Source organism: Hemiscyllium ocellatum, chromosome 26 (assembly GCF_020745735.1).
Source record: "Hemiscyllium ocellatum isolate sHemOce1 chromosome 26, sHemOce1.pat.X.cur, whole genome shotgun sequence".
NCBI lineage: Eukaryota > Metazoa > Chordata > Chondrichthyes > Orectolobiformes > Hemiscylliidae > Hemiscyllium > Hemiscyllium ocellatum.
In genome coordinates, this window is record NC_083426.1 from 24,937,395 (window position 1) to 24,951,170 (window position 13,776).

Genomic DNA, 13,776 nt, shown 5'->3' on the forward strand with positions numbered 1-13,776 from the left:
ATACAAAGTTCTGAAGAACAGTCTTTAAGCTCAAAATGCTAACCGTGTTTCTCTCTCCAGGGAGGCTGCCAGACTTTCCTGTTTTTATTTCAGGTTTGAATCGTCTGCAGTATTTTGCTTTTACTTAACCAAGTCCAACATAAAGACCTCTGGTCAGCTCTAGAATATGCTCTGCTTAGAAACTAACATGAAAGCATTCTCTGAACTCATCTAGACTCCTACTGCCAATTTGACTTTTCCAGTTGATGTGAGGATTGACATCACCCGTGCTATTTCTTTAACATAAGAACCGAATATTCTTTTTCTATAGCTTGTCATAAATTGAAGGGGGCCGAGTTCACTTTCGTTCATGACGTCTTTCCTCCATTATTCCTCAACTCCACCTAAACTGACTCTCCATCCTGATCATCAAGAATTGTGAAAATGCCATCCTTGATTATCAGTCCAACCCCTCCAGATTTGCCTATTTTCCTACTGTTCCTGAATGTCATTCACCCCTCAATGTTAAGGACCCAAATCCAATGCTGAGGTGGCCAGGTAGACTACAGGAGTTTGAAGGGTGCCTGGGCAGGTCAAATAGGGTGACGGTCTGAGTAGTTCTGACTCTCTTTCACCTTGGGTTTCTCCAGCAACCCAACTCCACGATCAGATCCCATCCCTCAGATATCCCCCAACTCCGACATCTCATCCTCTGCACTCAGCCCGAAATATCAGCCACCAGTGCAGAGTCCCTTACATTCTTCCTCCAGTGTCAGTCAGTCTTGTAGCCCATGATGAGATTTCACCCAGACAATTTAAAAGGTGAAGATAATTATGAAGATTGGATGTTTAAGATGATTTCAGTCGAAGAATGTGTGTGCATGATACCTTTGTTTTCCTCATTTCTGCCACTTCACTCTGTAGTTTCCTCAGCTCTCGTTCATATCGAGTTTGATTCTTCAGCAGGCGTGCATGCTCTTTCTGTGCTAACTGTAGCTTCTGCAGCTCTCGATTCATTTCCTTCAATTTTTTCTCATAGTCTGCTTTAATCTTGCTGGCTTTCTCTTCTGTGTTGCATTCCATAGACCCTGAGCAAATAAAATCACACAAACAACTCAAATAATTTCACCAGTTAAAAGTTCAACCAGTATCTGGAACTGAACAATAATGCTGTGCTTGTGAATCTAAAGATAAGATTGCAATCCCTGTTGGGTGTGCTGGTGTCCTGGGCCCCTATGTATTTAGTGGTAGGGGAAATTTCAATCAGATGGGAAGATGGTGGTGGGTGGAAACCATCTGGCATTCCCACCTCCATCTTGATGATATCAGAGGCAACATGGCCTTCCTAACCTGTCACCAAATGAGACTTTTAAGTCGATGCTAAATGCACACTTAAGGGCCTCATCCATCAATCGCAGGTGGAGGACAATTCTTCATGCAGGGAGAACATCAAATAAACACATATATAGTTGTTTGTTGGTTCCTGCGGGCATGGTGGATCCTTCATTCAAAAGCATTCAGTGCCTGATCAAGGAACATGGCATTGAGAGAAGGAGTCTCCACTGATAGTGAATCCTCTCCCCATCCCACCAACCTAAACCTCCTTCCATCCTATGACACTCTCCGACCATGACTTAAATTGGCCTGGGATCCAGCCTCAATTGAGTGTCGGAGCAGCTGCAGCCACTATTTCCTGCTGAGACTGCCATTCAAAATCTCAACAAGCAAGACCTCTGTCCCCGGGGTCATCATTTCTGGGGGAAGGCTGACTGCTGGCCTTTCAAGTGTCTGAGTGAAACAAGGCATGACAAGCTGTCCAAAATGAGGCTGCATGGGGCTCTCACTGGCTGTCTAGCCACTAGGTGAGACGCCAATCACCTCCACAAGAGTTCACCCAAGATTTCAGATTTCAGCTTATCCACCAATGGCACATCAATTTGGAAAGAAGGAGGAAAAATATAAAGATGATGGAAGAGGAGAAATGAAGAAGAGCTAAAATAGGTCATTGCCACACCTCAGGGAAAGTCTTGATATTTGAGAATGCAGTGTCCTCAACTCAGATATTACATTGAACCACATTGTCACGAAGACAAACCAGATGCCCTGATTAACTACTGATAACAGTATTAGCTTTCAATCACTCTACCAACTCAACAATTACTGAAGGGCTGTTTTAAGAGCTTACAAATTGTTTCTGCAATCCAGAAAGAAAATATCCAAGTACCAAGAAGACTATAAACTGTATGATTTTAGTGCTCATGCTGGATATACTTGCCTCTGTGCTCCCAATAGGGAATAACTTCCAAAACTTTAGGTTGAGTTCCACTTGACCTTTCACTCTAGATTTATTTGAAAAAGGAAAATTGGCTCACAGCCAAAGACAAGAAAGTTCTACCTAAGACAAGAAAGTACTACCTCAATCCCCATCAGACCCTGGGATAATTCAATCACAGAATATCCAGCCATTGCTGAAGAACTGAGAGACAAAGATTGAACAGGCAGACAAGGGCGAGTACACAAGGGAATCAGAATGGTCTCAAATAGCAAGAACACATTTGCTTTGTTGTTGAAGAAATACATGCAGATCAGATGTTGTGGTTCTGTTCGCCGAGCTGGAAGTTTTTGTTGCAAACGTTTCGTCCCCTGGCTAGGCAACATCATCAGTGCTCTGGAGCCTCCTGCGAAGCGCTTCTTTGATGTTTCTTCCGGTATTTATAGTGGTCTGTCCTTGCCGCTTCCGGGTGTCAGTTTCAGCTGTCCGCTGTAGTGGTTGGTATATTGGGTCCAGGTCGATGTGTTTGTTGATGGAGTTTGTGGATGAATGCCATGCCTCTAGGAATTCCCTGGCTGTTCTCTGTCTGGCTTGCCCTATGATAGTAGTGTTTTCCCAGTCGAATTCATGTTGCTTGTCGTCTGCGTGTGTGGCTACTGGGGATAGCTGGTCATGTCGTTTCATGGCTAGTTGATGTTCATGTATGCGGATTGTTAGCTGTCTTCCTGTTTGTCCTATATAGTGTTTTGTGCAGTCCTTGCATGGTATTTTGTAAACTACATTAGTTTTGCTCATGTTTAAACTAATGTAGTTTACAAAATACCATGCAAAACACTATATAGGACAAACAGGAAGACAGCTAACAATCTGCATACATGAACATCAACTAGCCACGAAACGACACGACCAGCTATCCCCAGTAGCCACACACGCAGACAACAAGCAACATGAATTCGACTGGGAAAACACTACTATCATAGGGCAAGCCAGACAGAGAACAGCCAGGGAATTCCTAGAGGCATGGCATTCATCCACAAACTCCATCAATAAACATATCGACCTGGACCCAATACACCAACCACTACAGCGGACAGCTGAAACTGACACCCGGAAGCGGCAAGGACAGACCACTATAAATACCGGAAGAAACATCAAAGAAGCGCTTCGCAGGAGGCTCCAGAGCACTGATGATGTCGCCTAGCCAGGGGACGAAACGTTTGCAACAAAAACTTCCAGCTTGGCGAACAGAACCACAACAACGAGCACCCGAGCTACAAATCTTCGCACAAATCTTGAATGCAGATCAGATGTGTGCAAATTTAGGGAAAGGTGGGGAATAATTGACAAGAAAAGGACTTGATTAATTTCTAAGTGACACTCTTAGAAGTTATGTAGGAGAGCAACATGTCAGCATGTAATTGAGTTGAGTTTGTGGCCATAACGGGGCTGCACAAACAGCTAATATTTACCAGTGGGTTCTCAAGTCAGCTGAATATTTTCCTCTGTGCTGTACCTATAGCTGTACAGCAGATGGCACAATACAAATACTGCTTTGCGAGCAAAACACAACTCTTTTGAATATCAGTCTTCGTTCCAGTAAACCACTTAGCATCTGGAGTCATGGCATTGATACCATCAGATAGGCACTAAAAATTAACTATACTGGAACCACTACACTAGGCCTCATAATTAACCTGCTCAAAGGAGAGGAACAAAAGAAGGGAGGACATTTGTTTTTGATGCACAGCTTGAAATCATAAAATGTTTTGAAAAATACAAGTCAGAAAGCCTTTAACAATGCTTCAAAATAATTTTCACATTCAAAACTATGTTTTTTTGACAGGAACTTGAAGAAACAAAATTGACAGAACAAAGATAAACAAGTTATAAAATCCTTTGAAGTTCCAGAGTTTCAGTGGTATTCTCAAATGCCCACCATAATGCTCATCACAAGCCATCCTTAGTTCCTCTTCCTGAAAGTCTTTCAGACGTAAATGGTGAACGGTTAATAAATGAGAGAAATGTAACCTAGCCTGAAACCTCATACCTAATTTATACATATAGTGAGGGAAGAGTGCAGCAGCAATCTAAGGAAATCTACCTCTAAGAAGGAATATTATGCAGAGACTGGATTACGATTGTGTCCGAATTTAGACCGCAATTAATTATGGATTTCTCCTTCCTCTCTATTTCCTCAGCACATTAATATTTAAAGCTTAAAGACATCCAAACTTAAATGTCACTAAGGCAAAAGAGAAAATACATACTCTAACTCACCCACCAAAAATAATTGCAAGACAGAACCAATTTTTTTTTTTGATTGGCAGGGATAGAAGAGAGATGGATGTACAAGGACAGTTTTTTTCAGCTCTTACTTATTGGATTAGTCTCTCACTTGTATGTGAAGTAACACATGTATCTGAAAATATCAGAAGCGATAAAGTAGATATATTTTCAACATGTATGAAAGACAATAGCATTTTAGAAATATAAGGACAAAAATGACACAAGTGCTGGGAATGTTCTTCTTCCAGCTGTAAAAACTGCACATCCTTACACGATAAAAAGAAAGTAACCCATACCAAGGTTCTGGAGAACACGGTCTCTCTCTAACTGTGTGTCCCGGATCTTATTCTGTAGCAAGATCAGTTTTTCCTCATACTGCTGTTTCAATATTTGCAATCGCCGCTGGCTATTCTCGAGTTCATCAATGAGTTTCTGCTTGATTTCAATCTCACAAGTTATATCAGCAAGGTCAGCCTGGTAATTAACTGCGAAATAAGCAAAGAAACAATCCATCAAACCATTAACACAATTTAACAAGCAGCAATTCAAATTTCAAGACTACCCTTGTCTTAAATGCTTTAGAAACATAGTTACATAATCTCCAACAAAATAGAGATAGCTCACCAACCAAAAGAACAGTGCAGGTGAGAGCACAGACTGCGTTTAGGAGATCTCTCTGCAGAATTAACAGGTGGAAATTGAACTAAATGTATTGAAAATTATGCATCTCAGACATTTCAGCCACCTCCAATGCTTGGTTACGTTCAGTCAGTGTCTAAAGTGCAGAACAGATGTCAAAATGGTAATGTAAAAGATTTGGACAAGAAATTATGGGCAGAATCTTCTGCTCCATCTGGTGCTGAGCTTAGAGGCAGGAAAGGTAGCAGCATGGTGACATACATGAATTCCACTGTTTTCCAGCTCAGCTTGAAAGTAAGAGCAGCTAAAGACCTTATTCAGCCATCACCACTCTAACTCATGCAACATGCACAGCATCTAAACTGCATGGCCAACTTGTCACCTCCAGGTGAAACACCACCCCTGACCAATCATATTGCCAGTCCAAGCCATCACATGATCTTGGGACCTTGTTAAATGTTAGTCTGGCAGCAGCCACAGCCTCAGCAAGAGCTGCCAACCTTTGATGGGTTGGCAGCTCTTAGTAGCAAAGTCTTCTGCTCCCAAAGTTTTGATTCCAAGGGAAGACTGGTCTCGCCACTGCCTTATGCGGTCTGTGGTTCAATGGGCCTTCATGAAAAGAGAAAAGGGAGCTCACTTGCCAGCTCTCTAGCCAGCAGGTGTAGCAGCCCCCCCAACTTTCTGCCCAAGATTCTGCCCAATAACTTTCAGAAAGTGAACTCATCCAAGTTTGTAAAGCAGAATTTGCAAATACTACTGAGTACCATGTTCAACACAAAAAGTACAGTCCGAAAAAACTGACAGGATGAAGGTTACAACCTTATGTTCAGCTCAGCACCAAACCAATGCTGACACAGACCACTTGGTGAACCTTAGCAGACTGCAGGATAAACACCCAAGAAAGGAAATCTGAATGTTTCTTTGATTCAGGAAGAAACATCATTGAAAATCCCATTAACATTAATACAGCTTTATTTTTATGCTGGTAAACAATGATAATCATACGAACCAAATAAAAATGTACTAAATCATCTAAACCTGCACTTAACCAGAATCACTGAAACACATTCTGAATCAGTTATTCATTAAGTCTCTTTTTGCAGACATTAATCAGCCTCAGTAACAGTCCATTGCCACATGAACTTTATTAACTTTAAGCTTGCTTGCTTGAGGGCTTGTTAACATTACATTGATGTCTTCTCTCTATCTTGTAATCAAATAGTAAACTGGAGGATACACATTTAAATTACATAGACTTTAAAGATTTGGGTCTCTCTTACAAATTTTCTTCAATCTGCACTGAACTTTGGGACCAGGATATTTTAGGAATTGTTTCATAATACAATCCTCACTAAGAGCTTAGAAATTGGAAGTTGCCTGAATTAGGGCATGATTCATGTACAATACACATTACAACTGTCGAAGGAAGCCACTGGGCAGACAATAGGAAAATAGGCCATTGGCCTCACTAATACTGTAGTGATGAGCAGTGGGTCCCAATTATAACCCCAAAAGCAGCTTGTCACTCATCATGGGAAACAGCAACTTACCAGGATTTTACACAATAGCAGCAAGTAAATTTGTGGGTGGGGAGTGGAAAATAGTAACTACAGCATTCTGCAGTTGGGGTATGGAGGTATGAAGTACATTTCTGTTCTTCCTGGCTCCTCATTAAAGCAAACTGGCCTCCATTTTTACAGACCATGAATCTAATGCCTTGAGAGTATGTGCTCTGGATGATTAGAATGTGAGTTAATCAACATACAGGGTTCTTGTGATGAAGTGATAGTGTTCCTCCCTCTGAGTAAGGATGTGGGTTTCAGTCCCACCTGGTCCAAAGGTGTGCACCACATCACTGAAGAGGTTGAATGGAAGATGTCTAAACCAACATGGTGCTGGTATAATGTTTTGCTGTTAGAACAGTATTCCAAAGATCCAGATGATGTTCTGAGGACTTGGATTCAAATTCAATCATTCTGGAGTTAAAATTTGAAGTGAAACCATTGTTGATTGTTGTTGAAACCATATGGTTAACCAATAATGGTATGTGCACACCCAGTGAAGAGTGTGCATATGTGCACCATGTAACATATTGAATCCAGCGCCATTTTCCCTCCAAACATATTTTAGAGTTTTATAAGCACAGCCGTACAATAATTACAAAGTGTATTTCTAACGATCAAATGGTGACACTTTTTTACTTACATTAAAACTTTTGATTTATCCTGCCACATAATACATCTGTCTGTTTCCATTGCACTCTTCACAAGCAGATATTTACAATAAACTCATTTAATTTCTTATTATCTTTATGTTCTGACTCCTCATATATTGAAAAATTATTCTCCTTAACTTTTGCATTACTCTCAAACACTATGCTCGGCTGCTGTGGTTGGATTTTGCTACTTCTTAATCCCTTCATTTTTAAAAGGACTGAGGTTTATAGAAGGAATTTTACAATATCAGGACATCCCAGAATGCTTCCTTGTTGCAGCAGACGACCATATTTTGCACTATTAACTGCAGTGGGTTAACTCTAGCTGAAGCTTAATCTGTATGGTTTTAATGTTCTAAATATTCTTCTGGGCAGTGTGGTGGCACAATGATAAGCACTGCTGCCTCACAGGTTCAATTCTATCCTTAATGATTGTTGTTAAAACCCATGTGGCTAACAGATCATGGTATGTGAATACCCAGTGTGGAGGGCGTGCCCAAGCCTCAGGTGACTGTAAATGTGGAATTTGCATGTTATCCCTGTTGTTTGCATGGATTTCACCTGATGCCCCATTTTCCTCCCACGATCCAAAGGTGTGCAGGTTAATGCGTGGTTATGGGAACCGGGGGTTGGTCTGGGTTGGATGCTCTTCGGAGGGTAAGTGCAGACTCAGTGGGCTGAAAGGTCTCTTTCTGCACTCTAAGGATGTGATTCTGTTCTCAATCCCACTTAAACTAATTCTACCAAGCTCAGAAAATTCCATTATAGGTTGGGATTATTACCTTTTTCTTCTGATTCTGTATCGGTTTCATCAAGGCTGCCATCACTGTCAAATTCTTCATCATCTCCACCTTCCTCATCTTCACAGCAACTTTCTTCATGCTCCTCCTCCTGAAATTATACAAGAACACAATGTAGATGGCAGGACAGGTAAATTCATTGTGGGAGTACTTGAATTAATGTAGCGTGTCAGATATATAGGAAGACATCGGAGGGCTCTGTAGGACGTAGAAAAAGCAAATAAAATTAATGTCAAACATGAGCAAAATAGGAGGATTCGGTGCTGTCAACATAAATATGTTCCATTTGTGCCGACTTAATTTGGATTTTAAGACATTGTCTTAACTTGGAATTTGATTTTCAATTAGGCTGTGTTCTAAGCACATTTTTTTTCTAAACATTGCCCTGTTCCATTTAGCTTCAGGGCAGAGGACAAGTAATAAATGAAACCAAAAGAGAAAATGCTGGAAAATCTCAGTAATAAATGATGTTCACAGGCAGCGAGGTGCCCTGTAGGAAAATAAGGCCAGCTTCAAGACAACAAAATATGCTTGAACTGTGGCTAGTTCAACAAGGACAGACACGAGAGACTTTATCAACTGGGCCTCTGTGGTTTACTGTTTAACTATTGAGCTTAGTCAATGCAAATAAGAATACATCTCTTATTATACAGAAATTGTGTTTGTGAAATAGAGTTTCAGGAGCACGAGAACGTTAGTTTGTTGATAATTGCAGGTTTAAAGAGTCAATGCTCATATACTAGAACTCATATACAAGGTTAAGGCTGATCTTCTACCTCAATTCCAACTTCCCAACTTCAAATCCATTGATATATAAAAATGCATTCCTCCTTGTCTTGAATATATTCAGGAAGTGAGTGTACACAGCCCTCTGGGATGTGAGTTAAAAAAAACCTTTGATCTTTATTCTGAAACTGTGACCCATGTTCTCAATTCTCCACAACAGGAAAAAGCTTTCTCAGCATCAACTCTGTCATAGAGTCATAGAGATGTACAGCATGGAAACAGACCCTTCGGTCCAACCCGTCCATGCCGACCAGATATCCCAGTCCATATCCCTCCAAACCCTTCCTATTCATATACCCATCCAAATGCCTCTAAATGCTGCAATTGTACCAGCCTCCACCACATCCTCTGGCAGCTCATTCCATACACGTACCACCCTCTGTGTGAAAAAGTTGCCCCTTAGGTCTCTTTTATATCTTTCCCCTCTCACCCTAAACCTAGTTCTGGACTCCCCGACCTCAGGGAAAAGACCTTCTCTATTAATCCATCCATGCCCCTCATAATTTTATAACTCTCTATAAGGTCACCCCTCAGCCTCTGACGCTCCAGGGAAAAAAGCCCCAGCCTGTTCAGCCTCTCCCTGTAGCTCAGCTCCTCCAACCCTGGCAACATCCTTGTAAATCTTTTCTGAACCCCTTCAAGTTTCACAACATCATTCCGATAGGAAGGAGACCAGAATTGCATGCAATATTCCAACAGTGGCCTAACCAATGTTCTGTACAGCCACAACATGACCTCACAACTCCTGTACTCAATACTCTGACCAATAAAGGTAAGCATACCAAACGCCCTCTTCATTATCCTATCTACCTGTGACTCCACTTTCAAGGAGCTATGATCCTGCACTCCAAGGTCTCATTGTTCAGCAACACTCCCTAGGACCTTACCATTAAGTGTATAAGTCCTGCTAGGATTTTCTTTCCCCAAATGCAGCACCTCGCATTTATCTGAATTAAACTCCATCTGCCACTTCTCAGCCCATTGGCCCATCTGGTCCAGATCCTGTTGTAATCTGAGGTAACCCTCTTCACTGTCCACTACACCTCCAATTTTGGTGTCATCTGCAAACGTACTAACTGTACCTCTTATGCTCGCATCCAAATTATTTATGTAAATGACAAAAGGTAGAGGGCCCAGCATCAATCCTTGTGGCACTCCACTGGTCACAGGCCTCCAGTCTGAAAAACAACCCTCCACCACCACCCTCTGCCTTCTACCTTTGAGCCAATTCTGTATCCAAATGGCTAGTTCTCCCTGTATTCCATGAGATCTAACTTTGCAAATCAGTCTCCCATGGGGAACCTTGTCGAACGCCTTACTGAAGTCCATATAGATCACATCTACTGCTCTGCCCTCATCAATCCTTTTTGTTACTTCTTCAAAAAACTCAATCAAGTTTGTGAGACATGATTTCCCAAGCACAAAGCCATGTTGACTATCCCAAATCAGTCCTTGCCTTTCCAAATACATCGACATCCTGTCCCTCAGGATTCCCTCTAACAACTTGCCCACCACCGAGGTCAGGTTCACCGGTCTATAGTTCCCTGGCTTGTCTTTACCACCCTTCTTAAACAGTGGCACCACGTTTGCCAACCTCTAGTCTTCTGGCACCTCACCTGTGACTATCGATGATACAAATATCTCAGCAAGAGGCCCAGCAATCACTTCTCTAGCTTCCCACAGAGTTCTCGGGTACACCTGATCAGGTCCTGGGGATTTATCCACTTTTAACTGTTTCAGCACTTCCTCCTCTGTAATCTGGACATTTTGCAAGATGTCATCATCTATTTCCCTACAGTCTATATCTTCCATATCCTTTTCCACACTAAATACTGATGCAAAATATTCGTTTAGTATCTCCCCCGTTTTCTGTGGTTCCACACAAAGGACACCCTGCTGATCTTTGAGGGGCCCTATTGTCTCTCTAGTTACCCTTTTGTCCTTAATATATTTGTAAAAACCCTTTGGATTCTCCTTAATTCTATTTGCCAAAGCTATCTCATGTCCCCATTTCTCCCTCCTGATTTTCCTCTTAAGGATACTCCTACTTTCTTTATACTCTTCTAAGGATTCACTCGATCTATCCTGTCTATACCTGACATATGCTTCCTTCTTTTTCTTAACCAAACCCTCAATTTCTTCAGTCATCCAGCATTCCCTATACCTACCAGCCTTCCCTTTCACCCTGACAGGAATATACTTTCTCTAGATTCTTGTTATCTCATTTCTGAAGGCTTCCCATTTTCCAGCCATCCCTTTACCTAAGAACATCTGCCTCCAATCAGCTTTCGAAAGTTCTTGCCTAATACCATCAAAATTGGTCTTTCTCCAATTTAGAATTTCAACTTTTAGATCTGGTTTATCCTTTTCTATCACTATTTTAAAGCTGATAGAATTATGGTCGCTGGCCCCAAAGTGCTCCCCCACTGACACCTCAGTCACCTGCCCTGCCTTATTTCCCAAGAGTAGGTCTAATTTTGCACCTTCTCTAGTAGGTACATCCACATACTGAATCAGAAAATTGTCTTGTACACACTTAAGAAATTCCTCTCCACCTAAACCTTTAACACTATGGCAGTCCCAGTCGATGTTTGGAAAGTTAAAATCCCCTACCATAACTACCTTATTATTCTTACAGATAGCTGAGATCTCCTTAATATTTTATGTTTCATTTAGATCACCCCTGAAAATATTTAATCAGAAGGTAGATAGAATTTTGAAAAACTGAGCCGTTGTGGGCATTGAGAAGCTGGACACGTCGGAGGACTGGAGGCCTGGGCAGATCAGCCATTATCTTATAGAACGAAGCAGGTTTGAGGGGCTTTGTGGTCTACTCCAGCTCCTACTTCTTACATTCTCATTCATCTAAACACTAAGAACTGTGGGCATATCACTCCACACAGAATAATCCCCTCATTCCAATGCAATGAACCTTTGTTGCAATTCCTCTTGTGCAAGTACAGGTGGTTCTCCTACAGCACACGATTATTAAACGTGATTTAGTTGTAATGCGCTTAGTGAATTGCAGACTTATTAGAGAACTCTAGTTCACGGTTATGCAATTCCATCCTTGGCACTAGCTAAACAGCAAAATCCAGCCTCAGGATCCTCTGTCTGCAAAATGCAAATTCAGTGTGTTCAGCTAAAACAGGAATGCAATCAACTCTGCAAGCCTTGAAACTGGGAACTGGAATCTACATTTAGAAGGAACTGTATTTCAAACCATGAGAGAATCTTGAGGAGGATTGGATTCCATGTCGGCATCACATGGTCAGTTGGCCTACATATTTTCTGGTAAAGAGCTTTGTTGAAGGTACAATGCTGTAGTCAGTGATTCCAGTGTTTTATCTCATTAAAATATATGATTTAAAGATTTATGTAGACTGTGCTACATTTTTAAGCTAACTACTAGTTTTGTTTCAATTTTTACTGATACTTTTGGTGGTTCACCCCAACCCTGTATTTCCTATAAGTCCCATGACTTATACTGTGTGATTTTCTATAGCATGGTGTCGGATGGGAACACAACTACTGTGTTATAGGAGAACACCCCATATGTTCTTCCTTAGATAATAAGAGCTAAAGTGCACACACTACTCCAGACAGGACCTGACAAATTGCATGTGTGATTGTAGCAAAACCTCCCACTGTTCCACTCCAAACCCTTTAAAGCTTACTGTAATTAATTTGCTTTTAAGAAAGCAGTAAAGTTACCCTGGCATTTAAACAATATTTGTGCCGACTGACACAAATGAGTTAATACAGTTTAGTTTTGTAACAGAAGCCTCCAGATGTATTCATCTCCTGTAAAAGCAAGATATGCACACCTAGACCGCTAGCACAGGTATGGAGGGCAAGGGTTTCCAATGTAGCCTGATCCATCTGCCATTCTATTGTTGGCCCAATTATTCATTTTCAAAATCATAAAAAAAAGAGACTTCGACTGAATTTGTGCCACCAAGAATGGATATGGATGTAGAAAACAAAAATATTAGAATAATTATGATCAAAGATGCATAAAAAAGAATACTAGTATTAAGAAACCTCAGTTTAAACTAAATCTTTAAGAATTCTTAGGCTTTCCTTACCCCTTCCACTTCATTGTCATCTGTCTCTTCCCAATTCTCTTGCTGTAAATTCCCTCTTCTTTTCTCTTTCACTGGGCTTTGAAAGAAAAGAGGATATATAGCAGGAAAAGAATTATGAGAAAATTAAGTTTGTGCCTAACACATTTACAGCCTTGCATTTTCTTCAGTCAAGTGATTTTCTGTTTGTTGACTTTTCTTTATAACGCAATTATTACAGCATTTTAAAAACCTGGTGTTAACATGTTAGCAAATAGGAATTAGGCAGAATTAGTTTTCAAAGTATCATTTCTGTTAGAAGATTTAGAAGTAGAACCTCAATGCGAATAAGAATAGCATTATTTATACATTAAACAGGTGTAAAGATTAGCCAGAACAGTGTTGCACAATCTTTAACATCTACTTGAGAAGCAAAATGTGACCTTGATACAACGGTCACTTGATGATTGTCCCACTGACGGTGCAGCATTCCCTCGCGACTTCACTGAAGTGTCAATCTACATTGTATCAAGTCTCTGCAGTCCAGCTTGAACCTATAATATTTTGAATCCACCAAGGCTGACTCATCTAGTCAACAAATAGGCAATAGATCAGAGGGACAAAATGGATGTAACCTATATGCAACAGAAGGAAAATAGCAATATAGGTTTATCCAGTACATATCTCACACTGCTGTAAATTTAAATGATTGTTGTACATATGCAGCTAGTACTA

The 13,776-nt window shown here is 40.9% G+C and overlaps 1 protein-coding gene across 4 annotated transcripts in view; it reads right to left on the reverse strand.

Annotated features, from left to right (window-relative positions):
* kif21b (kinesin family member 21B) overlaps nucleotides 1–13,776 on the reverse strand; it is a 182,575-nt gene that overhangs the window by 63,274 nt on the left and 105,525 nt on the right. For all 4 annotated transcript variants that reach the window (XM_060845457.1, XM_060845455.1, XM_060845456.1 and 1 more), the window contains exons 12-15: nucleotides 13,066–13,141; nucleotides 8,174–8,282; nucleotides 4,834–5,022; nucleotides 868–1,067 (exon numbers count right to left, since the gene is read on the reverse strand). In XM_060845457.1, the coding sequence (XP_060701440.1) occupies nucleotides 868–1,067; nucleotides 4,834–5,022; nucleotides 8,174–8,282; nucleotides 13,066–13,141 (574 nt within the window). The remainder of the gene's footprint in view (nucleotides 1–867; nucleotides 1,068–4,833; nucleotides 5,023–8,173; nucleotides 8,283–13,065; nucleotides 13,142–13,776) is intronic.